This window comes from Cyrtonyx montezumae, unplaced genomic scaffold, assembly GCF_038088225.1.
Source record: "Cyrtonyx montezumae isolate F1298 unplaced genomic scaffold, pur_monq_1.0 scaffold_48, whole genome shotgun sequence".
NCBI classification, from domain to species: domain Eukaryota; kingdom Metazoa; phylum Chordata; class Aves; order Galliformes; family Odontophoridae; genus Cyrtonyx; species Cyrtonyx montezumae.
Window position 1 is genome coordinate 1,580,919 of NW_027072054.1, and position 13,262 is coordinate 1,594,180.

At 54.2% G+C, this 13,262-nt stretch overlaps 1 protein-coding gene across 2 annotated transcripts in view; it reads left to right on the forward strand.

Annotated features, from left to right (window-relative positions):
• The first annotated feature begins 377 nt into the window (after positions 1-377).
• Positions 378-13,262, forward strand: part of MYO1D (myosin ID) — a 67,921-nt gene continuing 55,036 nt past the window's right edge. Inside the window, exon 1 of one of the 2 annotated variants that reach the window (XM_065747608.1) lies at positions 378-542. In XM_065747608.1, the coding sequence (XP_065603680.1) occupies positions 448-542 (95 nt within the window). In that variant the 5' untranslated portion in view covers positions 378-447. Of the gene's footprint in view, positions 543-11,353; positions 11,489-13,262 lie in introns of those variants that run through there. The other variant, XM_065747609.1, reaches the window with a different exon arrangement.

Below are 13,262 nucleotides of genomic sequence, written 5' to 3' on the forward strand. Positions count from 1 at the left end.
AGGATCCTCCTAACTCTCTAACTAACACCGCTCCCCTAATTGCCCCTGGGTGACCTAGCTGCCCAGCAGTATCTTTCTGCTCCTTCTCTCATAACATCCGCAACAATTCGGACTGGAAGGGTCGCTCCGATCGAGCAGAACGCGGCCGGCGCTCAGCGGAGCGCGGAGTCCTCCCGAGTGCCGCCGTGCCGCGCTCTGCCGGCAGGGGGCGCCACACCCCGCTGCTGCCGGCAGGGGCCGCTCTCGCCTCACAGCCACCGCTCCTCTATGGCCGGCAGGGGCCGCTCTCGCCTCACAGCCACCACACACTGGCGGGAGGGGGGGGGCCCACCTGAGTTGAGGCGGGGCCGCGCCCCCCCCTCCCCCCCCGCCCCTCGGGGCGCGGCGGCGGCTCGGAGCCCGGCGTCCGCTCCCAGCACACGCACATCCATACACGGACACGGCAGCATGGCGGAGCAGGAGAGCCTGGAGTTCGGCAAGGCCGACTTCGTGCTGCTGGACGCCGTCACCATGCCCGAGTTCATGGGGAACCTCCGGCTGCGGTGAGCGGGGGGGGCGGGGCGGGGGGACGCGAGTGGGGTCTGTGTGACTCGAGGAGGTGTTGAGTGGGCTTGGAGTGTCCTGAGTGGGGTCTGAGTGGCGGTCCGTGGGACTGTAATGACTGAGTGGGGTCTGTGGGGTTCTGAGTGAGTTCTGAGTGGGGTCTGTGGGACTCGAGGAGGTGTTGAGTGGGCTTGGAGTGTCCTGAGTGGGGTCTGAGTTGGGGGTCAGTGGGACTGTAATGGCTCTTAGTGGGCTCTGAGTGCTGTCTGTGGGGCACTGAGTGGGTCCTGAGTGGAATCAGTGGGACTGTAGTGGCTCTGAGGGGGCTCTGAGTGGGGTCGGTGGGACTGTAGTGACTCTGAGTGAGCTCCCATCGGGGTCTGTGGGTTCTGAGTGAGATCTGAGTGGGGTCAGTGGGACTGTAATGGCTCTGATTGGTGTCTGTGGGGCTCTGAGTGGGTCCTGAGTGGGCTCTGAGTGGGGTTGGTGGGTGTTTGAGGGGTTCTGAATGGAGTGTGTGGGATTGTAAGGAGTGTGGTGGGCTCTGAGTGGGCTCTGTGGGGTGGGGCTTTGGATGTCCACGCGGCACAGCGCGTTGCTGACCTGGAGAGGCTTTTACATGGTCCGATAGTGATGGGACTGGGGACGGCTGTGAGCAAAAAGAGGGGAAGTTCAGGTTGGGTTTTAGGAGGAAAGTCCGTGCTCAGGAGGTGGTCAGGCACTGGCATAGAGAAGTTGTGCTGCTCTATCCCTGGAGGGGCCCACGGCCACGGGTGGGTCCCAGGGCAGCATGAGTGGGGTGCAGGCAGCCCACGGCATGGGGTGGGAATGGGGGTTGTGAGATCCCCTCCAACCCAACTCTACTCAACCCAACACAACGATAGTTGCGTGATCTCTGAGGTCCGATCCAACCCAACCATGCCGTGATCCCATGGATCTGCTGTCCTTAAGGTCCCTGCCACCCGAAGCTGTTCCTTGGTATGCCGTACAAACGCTGAACTGAAAACCAGAACGTCTCTCACTGCTGTGTTTGTATATCCAAACCCTTTTGTCATTTGCTGCTGTTCACCGATGATTTCTGGTTTTGGAAATGAGGTGTTTGAGCAGAAGTCGCTGTGTAGGTGATAACCATACACAGATTGCTGTCGTTAGCAGGAAACCTGCGTGTAGCAGGCTGCTCTTGGGGTTTATGTTCGTTGGTTAATGTGTAATAGGAATCTCAGTGAAACAGAAGGATGGTCAGGTAAACAAAGTCAGCATGGCAGCGCTTTCGTTTGGGACTCACAGGAGCGTGCCTGGCAGTGCAGTGTGCTCTGCTTTGGTGCACAAGAGTGTAAGACCAAACTTTGCCCTTGGGATCCTTACACGTGCTGTGTGGGGTTTCAGTCCTGTTGGTGCTGGTCCCACGTGAGGATCCCGGCTCGATGTCCCTGGGGTGCAGAAGCAGAGCCTGCCCGTGGCTGCTGAGCCGTGCTCTGCTTTACGAGCTGGCACCGCCGAGTTCTCGTGGCCTTGGAGGTGGTGATTAACAGCAGCTGATGATAGGTTTTAAATCACATTTGTGCCAAATTACAGCCCGTGCTGTGACCTGGGTGAGGCGTCATCGGTCCTGTCGCGATAGGACGGGGAATTGCTGCCTCCCCGTGGTCGGTGCCCGGGAACGCCGCGTTGTGCCGGAGCTATTTCAGCACGGGGTCACCGTCTGACCCCAGGCAGACTGTGCTGGTCTCGTTCCCAAGCGAGCCCAGATGTGGGAGGAACTGAAGTCACAGCGAGCCCGGTGCACGCGGGGATATTTCCCCCGGGATGCCTGCAGGAGGAACGGCTGAGCTGCATTTCCCAGCGCTGCTGGGGCGGGGTGTGGGGATTGCTGCCCCGCTCCCAACCGCTGCCCTCGGAGCTCTGTGCCCACACATCCACTGCTGGTCCCGTGAGGGTTTCGTGTTCGTAGTGTTGGTTCGCAGCTCTGCAGCTCCCACAATTTGGGAGTCTTGTGCAACCCTTGGGTGTCACACAAGTAGTTGTAAATAAAAGGCATCCGGCCCTGGAATTCCTTTGTTCTGAGAGTGTGGCTGCGATTACTAATCGTCAAAATAATGCAAAGAAATTGTGACAGGCAGCCACGTCTGAGCACTTGGCACTGCAGCAGCTGATGGACGCGGCTGGGCTTTGCCCGTGGTGGCAGGTGGAGCGGGCTGCAGTGTTTGGTGGCCCAGCTGTTGGGAAGACCCCTAAAGAAGGGAATCCCTTCCCGTGCCCCTGGTGGGACATCCCATCATCACACCATCACACGAGGGTCCACGAAGGGCGGTGGGACGTTCCTTTCTATTCCTCTGTGGTTCTGATCTTTGTAGTGAACAGATGCTTTCTGTGTGGTGCTGACTTTGTGCTGTGGGTTTCTTACCTTTTCTTAGGGCTGTGGTGGGAGGGTTGGCTTCGCACCGGGCAGTGCAGGAAGTGTCTTTAATGGCAGCATTCTGTGAGTGCCTGGTTTTGCTTGTGCTCTTGGTAATGAAATATTTGCGCTTAATGAACAACTCTTCGTGCCTTGAAGCCGTTTTAATTTCCTCCTCGATGAGATCTGAATATCTGAATCGGTGTTGTGGTGTGGGATGGAGGAGCTGCAGCTCCACAGAGGGACTCAGCTCTCAGGGAGCTGTGTCAGAATTTGGAATGACTGGAATGAAGATTCCCCACCGTCCATCCAAACTCGACGTACGGGCTTGGCCAGGTTCCAGCTCATCTTCATCACCGGGCCGTGCATGTTGGGGTGAGCACATGGGGTGGCACCAGAAAGCAGAGTGCTGCCCTTCTGTGGCAGGAGATGTCCCGTGTGCTCTGTCCTTCATTGCTGCCTTCTGAGTGGCACCTGCTGAAGGTTGGCCTGGAGTCCTGCCGAGCTCTCCTGGCCAACCCGAGCTGCTATCCCAGCAGTTCACGTGGTGCCCTTGAGGAGCCCTTAGTGTGAGCTTCTGCCCCTAAATCTACCGACCCCACGCATCCCGTGGGGCCGAGCAAGCCGTGAAGCTACCTGAGCGTGTCCCCCTCCGCCCTGCTGGCTGAGTTCCCTTCCTGCTGTGCTTGGCTGCTGAATCACCGCCTGTTCCTCAATGCCTGGGCTGGGATTGCATCTCAGAGGGGTTTCGAAAGGAAGCACGTGGGGCTGGGGCTGACCCTTCTGCCTGCACGGCCTGCCAGGTCCAGCAGTTCTGTGCCTGTATAAATGTCATTCCTCCCCTAATTGATGGATGCCCAATGTGCTTCCTGCCAGGAGGGTCAGCACGCTGTAACTGCTGATGATCGTGCCCATCTGCCCTGCTTGTTTCCTGGTTCTGTATGGGATCAGTGCCCACAGGAGCTGAGCTGAGTGCTCTGAGGGTTGGCCAGAGCCTTCCCAGCACTGTCTGAACTAGGGCTGCTGGTGGAGACTCAGAACATGCTCAGAAAATACACCGTGTGAGTACTGCAAAGCACGCACCTTTCCTTTGGTCCCAGAGCACTGAGAGAGGCTGTGCTGCTGCTTCCTGTGCTCGCAGGGACTGAAGTACCTCCGTACCCTTTGCTGGGGACGTAAGCAGCTCCTTGGAACAGTAGCTGTGAGGCTTTGTTGAAAAGTGCTTAGCAATGACAAAAAAATGTTATTTCCGAAAGGATTTCTGTAGCTCTGAAGGGATTGTTTTTTGTTGGTTTTTTTTTTCTTTTCTTTTTGCAAATGAAAGTCCAAATTTACCACAAAAATGTCCCTGTAACCTCTTATAATTCAAAACATATTACTTGCTGTTCAAAAGCACAGGCAAAAGACCAGAGAGGCTTTCTAAAATAAGAGCGAGGGGAGATGCAGGACAGTGCCTGTTGGCACCGAGGACTTCCCTCTGCTCAGCCCCATCTCTGCTGTTGTGTGGTGTGGTTTATGCACCGGGCAGTGCTGAGTGATGCAGACACGAATGTCGGACCATGAGAAGGAGAATCATTTCCCCTTCTCCCCTTAAACGCAGCATTTCTGTCTCCAGCAAAGCAAACGAGGATTCTCATCTCCGATTCTCCCCACTTGCTCTCTGGGCAGTTCTGGCTGCCAGGGATGCAGACATTCTGCCACAAGACATCCTCCATCTCTGGCAGCTCACTCCTGCTCCGTTAGTTACTCTGAGCTTAAGCCCCCGCGAGGAAATGCCGATGGAAAGCGCGTGTGTGTGAGCCCACAGTGGGGCTGCAGCAGCCACCGTTGCTATTGGAGGGTCGGACGGTTCTGAACTAATTGCAAACGTTTTGCTCGAGCGTTTGCAATCACTTGATAGGAAATGTGTTTTCCATTAAGGGCTTACATTTTTGGAGACTCATGGCCAAGGGGGGTGGGGGGGGGACTGCTCAGTGTCCAAATCAAGATGCATTTTTACCCAGAATGTCTCAGCTGCTGCTTTCTCAATGGGAGAATCCAACGTGGGGCTCAGGGCCAGGAGCAGAGCCACGCGGGCTGGGAGCACGGACACCAAGAAGGCTTTGGTGGTAGGTGATGTCTTTCCAGCATGGCGTGCAGTGGGCAGCCGTGGTGGCCAGCACAGACTCGCGGTGTTCGTAGATGTTGTTGGGGAGACCCAGCCATCCCAAGTGTGCCCTCCTGAGACACGTGGTCACTCGTCAGGTTATGGAAGCTGTTGCATTGGGTCGTGGTTGGGTGGGTCGTTGGGATCTTCTGACTCGACATCGTAACCCTTTTGGTCTTCCTGCATTGTCCTCTATCTGGAAATAATTAACAGTGCTGCAAATTTAGTGAACTTTGAGGGTGTTTTTAGGGCTTTGACTAAATGAAAGGAAAACATTTGCTAGGGTTATGTTGATGCCTACCATTAAAGCAACGTAAATTGCAGGATGGAGCAAATTAGCAGGTTCTTATGGCCATGGGGTGCTGGGCTGGGGGAAGGCTGGGGAGAGCCCAGGTGCTTTGGGATCACTGTATGGCTTTCTTTCATCAATACTCTTTTTTTGGAGTCCCTTCCATCCCTGCATGCCTGTGAACACGTTGGAAACCTCCACGAGCGATTCCCGCACCGTTTCACATCCTCTGCGCAGCACCAAAGCGTTGTACATCTCCATTGCCACATTCTTGGCTCACGGTGCATCCCGTAACCAATGTGGGAAAGCCTGCTGGCAGAAAAAAACCCACCTCCACCACCAACCCAACCCTTCTCATCCCTACCCAACTCATCCTTACCCAACCCTTCCCAGCCCCACCCAGCCTTCCATCCGTGGCTGGCTTGGCTGAGCCCGAAGCATCCAGGCTAAGCGAGCAGGCTGTTTATTTAGCGACATCTGATCCAGCAGCTGGCAGCGCTAAGGGGCAGTGGCCGCGGGAGGAGGCGCGGCAGTGCCCGGCCATCCCGGCTCCGCCGGCGCTGGGACGCTGCTGCGGCCTTCGCTTTGCAGTTGGTTTTGTTGAGCTGCAGAGCGCTGCTGCGTTCTGACTTGGGCACATTCGGGCCTCCGCATCTCGTGCTTTGCCTTCGGGCTGTTCTCCATAGCGATGAAAGCTGAAAACCTCTCTTAATAAAAGAGTGAAGATGGCTGCGCTCTGGGAGGACGAATTGTAAGAAAAACAATAGTTATGGTCAGAGCCATGAAATAAATCTCGAGTGGCAGTGCTGAGTGCTGTTCTGTCTGTGCTGTGCCCCGGCTGTCCCTCGGGCTGGGCCGTGCACACACTGGAAGCAGCAGCACGTCGCTGTCGTGGTGGGCACGCAGCCCCTGCCCGTCCCCCTCGGACGAGCTCTCTCCTGGAAACTTAATTAGATGATGTGTTTGGAGATGGGGTGTGATGCTGAGCCTGCTGTTCCGCTTTGCTGTAAGATAGCCCTGCAGGCATCGCCCTGTGGAGTCCGCATGGCCCCGCTGCTCCCAGGGAGGGGCTTTTCTGCTTCTGAGCTTGGGCTCTTCCCCCCGGGGGGACACCTGTTTCCCAGGACCCACATCAGGCAGAGGTACATGGGATGCCTCAACAGCGCATACTTTTCCTCCTGGCTTTCATCCCCTCTTTCTTTTTCTCCCCCCCTCCCTCCTTACCCCCTCCCAGTCTTTTTTCTCCTGTTGAAAGCAGGGCACTCTGAGCCACGCCTGGAGCTGTGAGTGGTTCCTTGTTCCGCAGGGTTTTCCTTGCCATGCCCTTTCAGCTCTGTGTCGCTGCACTTCCATTTAGGGACGCTGACACCGTTTGGTATTAGAATCAGAATCTGAAGTGCTTGTTTGCTTGCTGAAAGGAAATTGCCCTCTTGGCCAGCTGCTGCTCGGGGCCGATGCAGAGTGCTGGGCGGTGGATCAGCGGGTGCAGGGGGACGTGGCTGGCACCGCCTGTGCTCCGTGCACACTGCTGGCACGGGATTTCTCAAGAACTGAATGCACTTGAAGTCTGGAGGAACTGTGCTATAGTGCAGCGTCTGGGGAGGCTCTGGGAGCAGCTCCTCTCGGCTGCTGCTCGGCCCTTCCCTGCGCCTTCAGATCCTGGGGGCAGAGCTGGCTGCTGTCAGGAGCAGCGGGGTGCATCTCGCCCTGTGAGCATGCAGCCCTGCTTGGAAGCTCGTTTCCTTTCCTGGTGTGCAGGGCTTTGTTGCCCTGGCTTCCTGCGGAGCTGGGCTGTGCCCGGTCTGCCCTCGCCCTGCTTGGCGTTGGTGTGGGGCTGCGGGACAGGCAGTGCCCGTGGCCGCAGCCTGGCAGCGTGTCCGTGCCGTCAGACTTTTGTCATTGGAGCAGACTTTTGTTTGGATGCCTCGCTGAACAGGCTGTCAATAGCTGCACTAATACCTTGATCCCGCAGCTGGCGGGGCTGCCAGCAGTCCTGCTGCTTCCACACTCGCTGCTCATCAACTGCCTTTGCTCACAGTGCATCCCAGATCACCGCAGAGCTGTGTGTGCAGGCCGGGCTGGGTACCCATCAGTGCCACGGGCACACGCGGCTGCTTGCTCTGCTCTTCTCCATCTCCCTCTGGCAGAGCTCCCGTGCACTCACAGGGTTTAGTGATGGGTAAAGCAGCTAATGCACAGCTCCTGCCCTGGGGGCTGGGCAGCGAGGCCCAGCTGGACTGCTGGTGGTTGGGGTGTGAAGGTGGAGTGTTCTGCACTGCTTTGTGATGGGGAGAGGGGGCGAGCGGCCGGGGAGCAGCTCAGGGTTTGTGATAAAGGTGCTATTGTAAATGAGCAGCGGCTTGTGAAGGACTGCGGTCTGCTGATGGAGGTTGATAGCAATTTAATAACGAGCGTTCTTCAGGCTGCTCAGTCCTTTCGCTCTGAATAGGAGGAGTTGGTCTCTTGTGAGTTGGTTGATTATTTCTTTGGGCAGTTTTTGCGGTTGCAGAGATTTGTCAAATAGCAGCGTGCTTGTGCGTGCTCCTGGGTGGTGTTCAGCAAACTGGGAAGATACTGCTCTAAATCACTGCGGTAGCATTAAGTCATTGTCAGCCAACGAGCTCTGGTTTGGGGATGGGTTCCACTGCTCGGCCGATGCGGGGCTGATTTGGGATGGCAAGCACTGCTTGGCCAGCACAGCCAGTTGGGGAAGGGGTTTTGTTATTTGGTTGGCACAGCGATTTGGGGAAGGGGTTTTGTTATTTGGCCAGCACAGCGATTTGGGGAATGGGTTTCAGTGCTTGGCCAACGTGCGGGTAGGATTCAGCAGCATTCACGAAGTACCTCTTTTGTTTTGTTAGCTCTGCTTATATCTGATGAGTGGGTGTGAACACGTCACACTTGCCCTCCGTAGCCTTTCTGTTGTAATTACATGTTTACGAAGCAGTCAGTGGAGAGGTGCAGCAGGAGCTGGTGCTTAAATAACGAGTTGCTCACTTCTCTGCTGCTTTCAAACACGCTGTGTGTTAGTTGGTCTGTGTGTTAACTGCTGTCTGCACTCTGGGGCTGTGGTGGCTCGATTGCCTTGCAGATGATCTGTGACCCGTGTTGGTGAGCAGGACGAGGAGTGCAGGAAGATAGGCAGGAGGCTCAAGGACGCAGTCAAGGAGATGCAATCAAGACACAGGAGATAAAGGCAGGGAAATCTGAAATAGGTGGATTTGCTTATCCTGAGAGTTCCCCCCAGAGGTGGTGGGACTCGCTCTGTGATCTCTCCCTCCAGGCCTCTTTCTCTCCTCTCTTCTCCCCATCCCACCCAAGGATTTCTCCTCTCTCTGCAGAGTGTCGGAGGGGTTTTGTTTGCTCCATCCTTTGCATTTTGAGGACCGACCTGAACTCCTTTAGGCTGAGGCAGAAATAGTGCTACACCAGCAAGCAGGTTCCAAAGATTAAACTTCTTGGCGCAAGAGAGCAGCACGATGTGTAATTACCTGTTCTTTATCTACTGTAACATGGGACTTTGTGAGGCGTGAAGATACAGGAATAACCACCGACCTTGTTTCTTGCTGGTTGCTTATCAGCATTAACGACCTGTGCACTTTAGCAGCAGCTTATCTCAGTGCCTGATATCCCTATATGTGGGGCTGTTTCCTTAGCTGGCAATGCCAGCTGCAAGGCTGGAGAGTGCTATAGATCCCAGGTGTCAAATTCCTTTGTTCCCTTTCTCAAAGGACAGAGATGCGAACAGGAAATAACTAAGCTCTATTTCTTTTCCTGTAAGTCTCTCTTGAATATATTCAGGAGGAAAAAGAGTCATTTCATAGATGTATTCTGCTCTCCTTGGGACACAGCCAGCCTCGAAGTAATTCTGTCAGCACTGCATGAAAGTGCTGTGAACAAAGTGCTCCAACCCGACTCTATCTGCATCAAAACCCATTTCGTTGCGTCCAAACACTGCAGATGTGTTTTCCTCTTGAACAGAATAGAGAGATAACACTGGAAAGGATTTGTCCATCCAGTGGATGTTTTCATATATATGTATTTAAAAGGTTTAAAGAGTTTGGCAGTGTGGTTGCTGAGGGATTAAAAGCCCCTTGATGTAGAGGGCTTGCCTTTGTGTTTTCTAGCTGTTCTGGAAGGGCTTAGCAGCTGCTTGCTCACCAGAGGGGAAGGAAAGCATCACTGCAGTTGGAGGAGGATAGGTTGTAGCTCCGAGCAGTTAATTAACTGATTTCTGAGAAAGCATGGACTGATAGCAAACTCAGTCTGGAAACCTGTGCTGTTGTATTCATCCATAGCAAAGACTTTGAGCTGCTGTTTGAAGCTGCTGTGGGTATGATACAGCCACAGAGCAGTGCTCTTTTTCCTGATCACATTCCCATTGCCTGCCAGTGCTGCTGCGGGGCTGTCTGAGCAGCACAAGTCTGAAAGAAGTGAGTGCAAGCTCTCTGCTGATAACTGAAAACAAGAAGTGCTGTATAAATCTGTTTTAATAATCAGCCATTTGAGTCCTTTTCCATATTGCTGATGTTTCCTTTGGATGTCGCTGTAAGCAACTCGGTAGAGCTGGCATTTAGCACTCACTGCTTCTGCTTTGAGTGATGGATGCATGCATAACAGCCCTCCTACTCCTCAGATGTTTTTTTTTCATTCAAAGAATGTAAAGAGTAGTACTTAACTGTAGGGAAAATCCATTTGCTTGTTGGGCTTGTTGTACCCAGGGCTGCCATATCAACAGGGGTGTTTGAAGGGCTCCTCATATCGGTCCCTTCCCCTTTCCTTTCCTCCCCTTCTTCCCCTTTCCTTTCCTCCCCTTCTTCCCCTTTCCTTTCCTCCCCTTCTTCCCCTTTCCTTTCCTCCCCTTCTTCCCCTTTCCTTTCCTCCCCTTCTTCCCCTTTCCTTTCCTCCCCTTCTTCCCCTTTCCTTTCCTCCCCTTCTTCCCCTTTCCTTTCCTCCCCTTCTTCCCCTTTCCTTTCCTCCCCTTCTTCCCCTTTCCTTTCCTCCCCTTCTTCCCCTTTCCTTTCCTCCCCTTCTTCCCCTTTCCTTTCCTCCCCTTCTTCCCCTTTCCTTTCCTCCCCTTCTTCCCCTTTCCTTTCCTTCCCTTCCTCCCAGCGATGCAGGGTTGGTGGCACTGATCCTGCTGCTGTCCCGGGACCCTCATCGTGCTCTCAGCCATCGTGTGGATGACTGGGGGGGGTTCTGAGCACTGCAGCCACACAATGCTGCATTCAGGAGCATTCAGCAGCATTCCCGGGCGCAGCTCTAACAGATGCAGAATATCTCTTTGCAACAGAACAATGGAGCATCTGAGCATCAGCAGCTCGTGGCTGGCTGCAGGGGCACTTGTGGGGCGCTGCCACTGTACCTTGGCACCTCGGCTGGTGTTCCTGTCTGTCAAGATGGTGCTCACCTACTGATGTACGTAGAGTGACCGCTTCCACCTTTCCTCCTCTGCAGTGCTTTTATGCCTCTCGTGCCATTAAGTTTTCCTGGCAGACGCTGTGCACCTGCGGTTGATGTCACGTGCGATGGGAGCAGATGGAAGAACCTACCCGACCTTTGTGCTTTCTCTTTTCCCTCTCCCCTATTTCCTTTAATATCCTTTTAAGAAATGTTGAGCAGTTGTTTGACAGCTGATTAGAAATGGTGGGCCATGTCTCATTCCTGGTTAGATGCAGGAGTCTGGCATAATTTGGCCTCGGGGTCATTCAGGACAGCCCTTGGGCTCAAAGCAGACCCATACAACAATTGCACAGAGATTTCATGGGGTTCAAACCAAACTTTTCACATGGAAAACAGTGTGTTTTGGTGCTCTCTGCAGAGAAACCAGGAGCGAGCTTCTCCTCTGCCTGCGCTCAGTAGCAGCTTCCCCAGGTGTGGATGGGAGAAGGAACCCCAGGCATCGTGTTCTCCCCTAAAGCTTGTCAAAAAACACCCTTTTCTCGTGTTATCTGCTTCAGGTCTGCTTGTGCCTTCTGCTCTGCTTCTAGCTGTAAGAGGAGAGCGCAGCACTTCCCTGCTGCCGGAGAGACAGCTCATCCTGCCCGCTGACGCACGCAGCAGCGAGGGCTCAGTGACTCCTGTGTTTAGTGGTTTGGCAGTTTCTCAGTGCAAGGTCAGTATTTTAACTTCATTCTTAAGGAGAGGGATTTCAGTGTTCCATTCCAGCAGCGTTCCGTGACCCCAACCCTCATTCAGCATTCACTGCAGCCAGGTCGGCATCCACCTTCCACTTCCCCTTCCCCTGGCCCAACCTGGTGACTTGCAGAGCTGTGACCCATGGGTCAGCTGTGCTGGGGCTGAGTCTGCTCAGCTTACAGTCGTCCTCCTGAGCGTGGCTTTGCTGGGGACGACGTGGCACTGTCACTCCTGGTGCACTGTTGGATTTCAAATACTGGCAACGTCGTGACGAAGGGTTCTTGAAGATTGCAGATAAATGGAGTATTCCTCAGCCTGCCCTCCCTGCTCCCTCCCGACAGGAAAGGAGTGGTGCAGAATGCACACTGAATGGCATTTCCTATTTTGTGAAGCTGGCAGTGTGTAAGAACCAAATGCATGCATGACAGCTGCAAGAAAAAAAAATTCACCTGCCCATTAAATAAGCTTCAACGGCAGTTTTTCTGGATGAAAACATAGCAGGCATGCCCAGCAAGCATCGCAACAGACTGGGTTTGTTTTCTGAGAGCAAGGAGGTAACGCTGGGCAGTTCCTTGGTCTGTTTTTCAGCTGCAATAAAAATATTTCAGCTCTGCTTCTGCCAGCACAAACCCTGTTTGTCTGAGCCCTCTTCTGATGGGGGTGGCTGGCTGCAATGCGGTTTGTGAACAGCTTTCTGAAGGAGCTGGAAGCGTTCTCCCCTTCCTGATATCTGGTCAGGGTTACCTGAGCAGAAGTCTTCAAGCAGCAGCCAGCACTCGTTGGGGAGACCCATTGGCATGTCTGAAAGGCACGCTTGTCTGCCATGCATTTAAATCCAGCTAAAAGTGATTTCACTACCAGAACTCTGCTTCAGGTCCCTCAGTGCCCCGTCCTCGGCTGTGCACTTGCATCTCTCCATGAAACAGCTTCAAAGCGTTGTCTTCCTGTGTGTGCATTACGAGAGTGGAGTCAGAGCCTGCAGAAATAGAGCACTGCATGCGTTGGGCAGTAGGAAATAGCAGAGAGCTGTCCTGGGGGGTAACCCAAATCATGGCAGGTTCGTAGCAGGAGAGGCACCTGGGTGTTGTGGTGGTCAGCATGGAACAGCAGTTGGCCAATGGTTGGCCATGAGGCAGCAGTGTGTCCCAGTGGCCGAGAAGGCCAAGGGGACCCTGGAGAGCTTTGTGCAGAGCGTGGCCCGAGGTGGGGGCAGCTGGTCTCCCATTGCTCTGCCCTGGAATGGCAGAGTTCAGTTCTGGGACCCCCAGTTCCAGGCATGCAGAGCTGCAAAGGTGGCTGGGGCCTGGGAGAAGTCTGAGGGACCTGGGGCTGTTCAGACGAGAAGAGGAGGCTGAGAAAGGATCTCAGCACTGTTTATAAATATCTGAAGAGCAGAGGAGTTACCAAGTCAGTGATTAATGAAGAATTCCCCACGTAATTTGGATGGCAGTGTCTGGTCTCACGGTACGTTGCCTGTGCTGAACAGTCTGCGTTCTGCAGATGTTGTTTTGCAGTATGGGTCCCAGCCTTGCCAGCTAACTCTTTTCTTTATTTGTACTGAGTGCATTTCAAGTTGCATCATTTCCTTGGTCAGAACAGTTTTATTTTTGACTGGAGTGTTTGTCAGGTGGGAGAAGCCCTAAATGTGAGTGCTCTCTGGTGGCGAAGATTTCTGCTTCAGCTCTGATTTGTGTGGTGTTTTCCAGTGGCTGGGAATGTGGGATGTACAGATGTGAATGTGGGATGTACAG